Below are 8,918 nucleotides of genomic sequence, written 5' to 3'. Positions count from 1 at the left end.
AGAGAGGGAGAGAGAGAGAGGGAGAGAGAGAGAGAGAGAGAGAGAGAGCGTTCTCTCCTGATGCACTTGGCAGTTAGTTTCGGGCTGCTGTGTGTTGCTGTCGTGGCGGTGGCGGCTGGTCGCGGGGAAGTTAAGCAAGCTGGAGCCCTGAGCAGCCTACCACTCTCTCACCTGCGCAGTTCGGAGCTGCCATGGGGCTCGCGCCTGGATTTACTATCTTAATCATTCTGCCGGCCTTTCTGCACACGGACGGCCTGTACATCGCCAGTAGCGTTGGTACGTACCGCAACGTGGTTACAGTTAATGTTTGTGTCAGGATTGGGGTCGTTCCATGGGTTAACAACCAATCATGTAGAATAGTTGTTTTGAATATACAACATGCCACAGTATAACTTGTGTGTGAGTGCTTTGGGTAGATGAGGGGTCCACACCTTCACCCTGATGTTAGTGGTCCGTTCACGGTCACGAGGCTGGGCTGTGCGTCCTCTCTCCTCATCCCGGTACCGTGCAGTCGGCTGTCTCAGCATTTCTGACAGTTTGGGGTGTCTTGTAGGATTGGCAGCTGAGCGATTGTTTTCGTTGGAAGCAACGTAACCTTATCTGATGGACTAGTGCAGCTATCTCAGCCACGAGGGGAGAGACCGATGTTATTGACTGCAAATATGCAGACCTTTCCCGGTACATGCCTCCACACAAAACCGGCGACGACGGAGGAACATAAAGCGACATGGCACACTTTGAGAGCTATGCAAGGGAATTTCTCTAAACTTTTTAGAAAGTAAACAAAGACACTGTAATAAAGGATACGAGCTTGCTGAACAGTCTGACATTGCGCCGTTCTCTAATAATAAGTAGAAAAATTGATATTCGCTCACATCACCCAACCTTCCACAAACAAGTCTTTACAAACCATAAAACTGATTAAATACCCCATGCTGTTTTTATAGTTGAGTTGGTGTCTATCACATATTGTTTGTTTGTTTGAGATACACAAACAGTATATATGTGAGATAGTGTGTACAAGCGTGTGTTGTTTGTCACCAATATGATAAGTGTGTCTCGGTGTGTGTGTGTGTATGCGTGCGCGCGCGCGCGCGCGTGTTTGTGTGTTGAGGTGAAACATTCTGTCACTCAACCCTCCGGAGGGACTATCTCTCGCGCATCTAAAGAGTCCGTTTGGTGGGAGGTGTCGCTGTCAGTGTCACGGTAATAGCGCGAGCGCGCCACAGCGCCAAGATACGGACTCGTAAGATGCCTTGTTAAAATGGAATGTAGGGAAAAATGATGGTTTGACATTTATGGAGTGTGCTGTGAACTGTGTCCAAGACTTAAGCCTATAAACTGTTCCCAGGCAGCGCTGTTTTATAGTGCACATGATGATAACGACGATGATAATAAGAATTGGATTAGTGGTAGGGTTTTTAGGCATACCGTTGGCCACACAAAGTAATGTAATTATCTATATCATATTTTAGTGAACACAAAGAGTGTGAGGGGACGTTAAAGGTGTGAACACCTTTAGTACTGCATAAGGCTCATCACTTGTGTTTCTTAGGCACGTGAGTCTCTTGACTCATGAATTCTAATTAGAAGTCAGCTCGCGCATTGAAAAAACATTATTCAGCGCCAGAAAGACGCAATTAGCACCTTGATCTTATAACCTACCGGCTACCGTCTTTCCTGCTGTCGGTGTCAGGGCACAGAGCGTGTCAGGCGCGCGCGTGCTCATTGCTGCTGAGGCTGCCGTTTCCACCCGCGCTACCTACCGGGGACGCGGTGTCTTTCTGGGTTCAGGGGTGGGGCGCAAGGCGATGTGCGTGTGTGTGTGTGTGTGTGAGAGAGAGATTCCATTGTACATAATGTCCATGCATATTTTTCATGAGTAAAAAAACTATTTTAGAGAAAATCAAATAATAAATTGTATTTTGTTTTTCCTTCCCGCATCCCCCATTTCATCACTTGAACCACTTCTCTTCTTCATTCTCTCTCTTCTCACTCAAACATTCATCCCCACATACTACCCCTCATTCACTCCTTCTCTCCTTCCTCCACCTCTCGTCTCTCACTCTTGTCAATCACACCTCTGTCCCTCCCCCTGCTCTCTCTCTGTCTCTCCTTCACAACCCACCCCCCTCCACCCCCACCCCCTCCCCCCTCTCCCCCTATCTCCCCCCCCTCTCCCCTCTTCCAGACTCCCTGCAGCATGTACTGGGGGAGTATGGACTGGTGAGGCCCGTTGCCGTGGATGCAGATGGACGGTTTGTGTCCCACGTGGTGTCGGGGGGGCAGCCCCGTAGGCGCTGGAAGAGGGAGGTCGGAGGAGGAGGGGGGAGCGAGGGAGGAGGAGAGGAGGAGGAGCACCGCCCAGATAGGCTGTATTACAATGTCAGCATCTTTGGCCGGGAATTCCACCTGAGTCTGCGGCCCAGCGTCAGACTGGTTTCTCCTGGAGCCCAGATGGAATGGCATGACGACAGCAACGAAACGCACTCCCAGCCCCTCCTCCACGACTGCCTGTACGCGGGCGACGTCACAGACATGCCCGGGACAACTGTCGCCATCAGCAACTGTGACGGCCTGGTGAGTGGTTTCCTCGGGGGTCTGCTGGGCGACTGGGTGGCAGGTTTATGGTTTGGTTTGCTGAGGTGTTGGTCCGTTGGTTAATTATTGGACCATGCTTCATGTTGATGGTGTTGCAGTTCCAGACCTAGCGAACATGTTGTCTGAACAGAGAGATAGAAGAGACACTGAAATACGGGAGACAGGAAGAGAGCGGGAGGAGGGAGATGGAGAGACAGAAGGGGAGAGAGAAGGAAAGAGGGAGAGTGAGAGGGAGTGACAGAGTGAGAGAGATGAAGAGACAATGAGAGAGAGAGAAAAAGAGTGTAGAGAGAGGTAGAGAGAGAAACAGAGAGGAGAGAGGAGAGAGAGAGAGAGACATAGTGAGAGAGAGAAAGAGAGAGGAGAGAGAAGGAGAGACAGAGTGAGAGAGAGAAAGAGAGAGGAGAGAGAGGGAGAGACAGAGTGAGAGAGAGAAAGAGAGAGGAGAGAGAGGGAGAGACAGAGTGAGAGAGAGAAAGAGAGAGGAGAGAGACAGAGTGAGAGAGAGAAAGAGAGAGGAGAGAGATGGAGAGACGTAGAAAAGACAAAGACCCCCTGACCTCTTGACTCTGTTTGCTGACTCAGCTTTGGGCCTGGTTGAACCCCAGGTCAGAGGTCAAGTCGAGGTCAGGTATATATTTGCTCCGTGTTCTAGTGCTTGTTGTCCTCCTATTCCAGACCTTCTCACCTGAAGGTGTGAAATACCTGAGTCATGTCTGACATCACACAGAATTAAACAGATGAGAGGAGTGTACCAGAGAGGAGATGAAAGAAAACAGCAAATGAAGAGAAGGAGAGGACTATCTCTCTGGAGATGTGTAAGCATGATCAAGGCAGTGTTTTGGAATAACTGATTAACTTAACCTGTAAAGGATTTTTGGATCATTTGTAATTGAAAGTTGCTTCAGTGTTCACTTACCCCCCCCCAACCCAGTGTAAGATGAAGGTTGCAGTGAAGTCATATGCTGGGAACTTTGTATGTGTGTGTGTGTGTGTGTGTGTGTGAACAGAGCTAATGGCCTTTTCCTTTAGCCTAGCACACTCCTAACTGCAGAGGCAGGCCACAGGGAGGGGTAGAGAAGCAAAGACAGAGAGGGAGAAAGGGAGAGGAGAGGGAAAAAGAGAGGAGGTAGAGAGGGAGAGGGAAAGGGAGTGGAGGTAGAGAGGGAAAAGAGGTAGAGAGGGTGAAAGGGAGAGGAGAGGGCAAAAGAGAGGAGGTAGAGAGGGAGAGGGAAAGGGAGTGGAGGTAGAGAGGGTGAAAGGAAGAAGATGGAGAAAGGGAAGTGAGAAAGTTGAGGGAGTTAAGTGAGAAATGGTGAGGAGAGAGAGAGGGAGAGGAGGGAGAGGAGGGAGAAGACAGAAAGGGAGAGGAGGGAGAGAAGGGAGAAGGAGAGAGAGGAGGGAGTTTAAGATCCATCTGTGGAATGTTGAGTCTCAGCAAACACAGGTACTATACACACACACGTGCATACTTACACATAGGCAGGCACAAACACATGCAAACCACACGTACTCTAAACGCCCCTCAGGAGGTCAAAACACACACGTTTAGATGCACAGCATGCGTTTATCGTCCGGAATGTTGCAGTAACAGACATCAGAGAGGGCCTAAATGAAAGACCATGTCTGACCTGGACATGGCTGTGCTCAGCCAACCAGAGGGTCCAGAGATGAATACGGAGCTCTCCCATTGGTCAACCTGGGGCCATGAAACTGTCAGCGAGCACATGGATGGCGGGACGGAGGGATGAAGGGAGGGAGGATTGGAGGATGGGAGGGTTGGACGGAAGTTAAAGACTAGTCATCATCCCTTGTTAGACGTTCTCTCCAGGTGGGAGCACACCTGGAGAACATACACACACACACACACACCTGGGTCAAGGATGCTTACATAGTCACACACCTTAAGCACACTTCTGTGTAGAGTCTAACCTTCCATGTGGCAACACAACATCTCTCTGCTTGCTGAACAACCTCTGTCTGTGTGAGCTGCTAAGTATGTTTGTGTGTAGGCGTGTGTGTGTCTAACGATACGCGTGTGTGTGTGTGTGGCCAGAGGCAATACAGACAGGCTCTCCTAATGATGGTATTAAGAGTGAAGCTAGGCAGGCTGCTTTTGTTCCCAGCCCTCTCCCACCTCCCTCCCTCGCTCAGGAGAGAGAGATAGCTGAACATTAAAGCAGAGAGAGACGGAGTTAGAAAGTTGGGGAGAGGGAGACATACAGAGAGAGAGAGGGAAAGAGGGAGAGAGAGAGAGAGAGAGAGAGAGAGAGAGAGAGAGAGAGAGAGAGAGAGAGAGAGAGAGAGAGAGAGAGAGAGAGAGAGAGAGAGAGAGAGAGAGAGAGAGAGAGAGAGAGAGGGGCCATGTTCTCCAGTCTGACTGGCTCTGTGTTTGTCAGAAGGCTCTGTTCATCAGGTGCTATCTGAGTGTGTGTTTCTGGGTGTGTGTGTGTGTGTGTACATTAGTGACATGTTAAGTTGGTTACCGGCTGGTTATTAAGGCAAGGCTGGTTATCGACTGTTAATTGGGGCCAGGCTGGTTAAAGGCTGGTTAACGGAGCAAGGCTGGTATAACTACATGCTCTTATGGGTCTTCCCTTTTGGCACTTGTTTAGCTTTTTCACAATGTATGCTTCATGTTTTGGCTGCTTGCAATGTTTGGGACTATCTCGTTGTTATGATCAGTGACCTATGCTCTTTTGTAAAGCTCTCTCTTGGAAGTCGCTTTGGATAAAAGCGTCTGCTAAATGAATAAATGTAAATGTAAATGGTTACGGGTTACCACTGGCTGTGTGGAACCTGCCACTGAACACACAACGCAACCAGCATCCCATCCCAGGTGCTACCACTGTGTGTGTGTGTGTGTGTGATGCTTCCTCTGTGTGATAGCTGTCTGTTTCTGTTTCCTCTGCATGATTACATGCTGGCAGATGGTAACCCTTCTTGAGACCTTTAGCAGGTGTGTGTGTGTGTGTGTGTTATTAGTGTGATGCATGGTTTGCAGTGCTTGTGCTATTCTGGTATTAGCGGGGTGAACGCACACACCCCTCAATGATGATGTGCAATTCAGAGATCAAGTAAAAATGCTAAATCCAACTGAACAACCAGTCAGCAATCCAGCCTTCCAATCAGTCAGCCAGACAACCAAATGTTCATCCAGCCAGCCAGCCAGCCAGTCAGCCAGACAACTGAGCAGTCATTCAGTAAGCCAGCCTGCCAACCAGTCAATCAGCCAGCCAGTGAATCCAGGCAATCTAGTATGAGTTAAGCTGTTCTTAACTTTCCATCTACAAACTATCACAAGGTTTTCAGTGGATCGGTATATGTAAGTGTGTGGTCGTGGGAGTTATTGTGTGTTAGTCTGTGTGTGGTGTGTGTGTGTGTTTAAGTGTGTGTGTTTTAGTGGAGTGTGTGTGTGTGTATATATAGCGGTTCACACTGTAAGCAGCTCTCAGCTGTAATCATCTCAAATTGAAATGATGACATCGATTACAGCACATAGTTCTAGTTGACTCGATAGAGAGAGAGACTGAGTGAGAGAGACGAAGGTTGAGTGTCTGATAGTAGGTTCCTGTAGCGTAGCTTCACAAACACACAATTACTTAATCTGAAGCTATTATCAGAGTCACCAGGAGAGAGAGAGAGAGAAAGACTGAAAGAGAGAGAGAGGCATAACAGAACTGGCTTTCTCCAGGGCTGTCATTACTGCCACTCATGCACTGCACTTAACCAGCCCCTTCTCCGCCTCTCTCTCTCTCTCTCTCTCTCTCTCTCTCTCTCTCTCTCTCTCTCTCTCTCTCTCTCTCTCTCTCTCTCTCTCCCTCTCTCTCTTTCTCTCTCTCCACCCCTCTCTCTGTAATTCAGAGACTGCTGGCTGCAGGTAGAGTTATATCTGGAGCTGGGATTCCCCAGTCATAGAAAGACTATCTAAGTGTTCATAGTGATAAATGAGCTGTTGTTTCGTTTTTGCTCTCTCTGTTTTCTTTTTGTGTTTTCTCTGACAGCTAACTTTGTTTCTCTGTCTGACCAAAGCCCCGGGTCACTGTATCAGTCAATCAGTCAGGAAAACAGCTTGCCAATCAGTCGGTTAGTAAGCCACACCTTATCATAGTTAGCTACGTCACCACCATCCCTTCGTTCACCATTTCCATTCCAACATTAGATTCTGGCTGGTTCAATAGAAGAAGCATCTGTATAAACCCATACATATGCTCACACACACTCCGACACACACTTGGACACATTTATTGTCTTTGGTGACGTGGTCTGACAGCATCTCCCTGTGTATGAGACTCAGGCCTGGCTGTCTTGCTACCACCTTACAATCTACCTCTGCTCTGCTCTCTGGGTAGACGGTGATGGTGATGGTATGTGATAGGACTGTCCTGACTGTCTTTTTGCCCGTATGTGACAGCTTGTAGCTGCCATCCACCTCCCTCGCTTTCTCCCTTCTCTTCTCTGCATTGCTCCCTCCCTCCCTCCCTCTCTCCCTCTCTCTCTCTCTCTCTCTCTCTCTCTCTCTCTCTCTCTCTCTCTCTCTCTCTCTCTCTCTCTCTCTCTCTCTCTCTCTCTCTCTCTCCCAGTCCCAGTCTAACTGACAGTTGCTGTCTCAGTCCATCCTGTCATGTTGCCTACCGATCCATGAGCTGGTTACCTAAGTGGATGTGTGTGTGTGTGTGTTGCCTAAGCCCTTGGTGTTACACTAGGTCAAATCTACAGAGCTGCCAGCTACACCCACCTGCCCTCATCTAGCCACGCCCACCTGCCCTCATCTAGCCACGCCCACCCTCCTCATCTAGCCACGCCCACCTTCCCTCATCTAGCCACGGCCACACCCACCCTCCTCATCTAGCCACACCCACCTGCCCTCATCTAGCCACGCCCACCCTCCTCATCTAGCCACGCCCACCCTCCTCATCTAGCCACGCCAACCCTCCTCATCTATACATGGCCACCAGCCATCATCTAGCCACGCCCACCCCCCCTCATCTAGCCACGCCCACCCCCCCTCATCTAGCCACACCCACCTGCCCTCATCTAGTCACGCCCACCCCTAACTCACCTCTCTCATTTATTCCTCACTGTCCTTAGCTCTCCTTCCCCCTCTCCCTCCCTCTCTGTCAGTAGAGCAGGAGGGCTGTGTAGAGGTCAGACTCCTCACTGAGACACAAGCTGTTGCTGCTCTCTGCTGCTCTACCTGCTAACCTGGCAGAGCAGAACGCTCTATCACCTCCCTGCTCCAACCAGGGAGGAGGCAGACAGGCAGGCTGGCAGGCTGGCAGAGTCAGCGAAGAGGCAGGCCGACAGACAGGCAGGCAGCAAAGAGGCAGGCAGGCAAACAGGCAGGCTGGTAGGCAGGCAGGTGTGTGTGTGTGTTTGCTGTATGAGGTTAATCTGGAATGTTTTTGTGGGAGAAGGGGTGGCAGAAATGGAGAAAGGGAGAGAGGGTTGATATGGGGGGCGTACGAGAAAGGGAGCCAGAAGGGGCAAGAAGGAGGAGGGGGGGAGGGGGTAATCTGGTTAGGGGAGGTAACTATGAGAAATGAGAGTTGAACAGGCAGGAGCTCTCTGGAGCTGGGCTTTGATGTATGACAGCAATACTGGAGAGCTGTACTCTACTGACCTGCCTGATACATACACACTCCCTCACACACACACACACACACACACACACACACACATATATAAACACACTACAGGCTGTCCCTCTACCATGAAGGTAAAACACCCAATGTGAAACAATGTGAAGTAGTGTGTTGTCCAAGGTAAGGGAACAGTCCCCTGCCTCTACCTGGCCCCTGCCTCTACCTAGCCCCTGACTTTAGTTAGTCCCTGCCTTTACCTGGCCCCTGCCTCTACCTGGCCCCTGCTTCTACCTAGCCCCTGCCTCTACCTGGCCCCTGCCTCTACCTAGCCCCTGACTTTAGTTAGTCCCTGCCTTTACCTGGCCCCTGCCTCTACCTGGCCCCTGCTTCTACCTAGCCCCTGCCTCTACCTGGCCCCTGCTTCTACCTAGCCCCTGCCTCTACCTGGCCCCTGCCTCTACCTAGCCCCTGACTTTAGTTAGCCCCTGTCTTTATCTGGCACACGCACACAAAACTCTCTGCTAGATTCAACTGTGATTCTACAGCTTAGAAGCTTGGTGTGTTTGTCTTGTTTGCATGCACCACAGTTCCCCTGTGAGTGTTATCTTGATGCCAGTCTTTGCTTTTGTTGATATCACTGACTGATTTATTCTCAGGAGTCTGCCTGTCTGTCTGTCTGTCTGTCTGTCTGTCTGTCTGTCTGTCTGTCTGTCTGTCTGTCATCCTTCTGTC

The 8,918-nt window shown here is 50.1% G+C and overlaps 1 protein-coding gene across 1 annotated transcript in view; it reads left to right on the top strand.

Annotated features, from left to right (window-relative positions):
- The first annotated feature begins 16 nt into the window (after window positions 1-16).
- Window positions 17-8,918, top strand: part of LOC146302122 (A disintegrin and metalloproteinase with thrombospondin motifs 2-like) — a 65,445-nt gene continuing 56,543 nt past the window's right edge. Inside the window, exons 1-2 of the mRNA XM_084703816.1 lie at window positions 17-276; window positions 2,192-2,580. Of these exons, the coding sequence (XP_084559942.1) occupies window positions 192-276; window positions 2,192-2,580 (474 nt within the window). The 5' untranslated portion in view covers window positions 17-191. The remainder of the gene's footprint in view (window positions 277-2,191; window positions 2,581-8,918) is intronic.

The sequence above is a fragment of the Hypomesus nipponensis genome, chromosome 1 (genome assembly GCF_054491055.1).
Source record: "Hypomesus nipponensis isolate SF chromosome 1, ASM5449105v1, whole genome shotgun sequence".
Taxonomy (NCBI): Eukaryota; Metazoa; Chordata; class Actinopteri; order Osmeriformes; family Osmeridae; genus Hypomesus; species Hypomesus nipponensis.
Note: the sequence above shows the minus strand (reverse complement) of the source record. Positions and strands in the feature narration are given on the sequence as shown.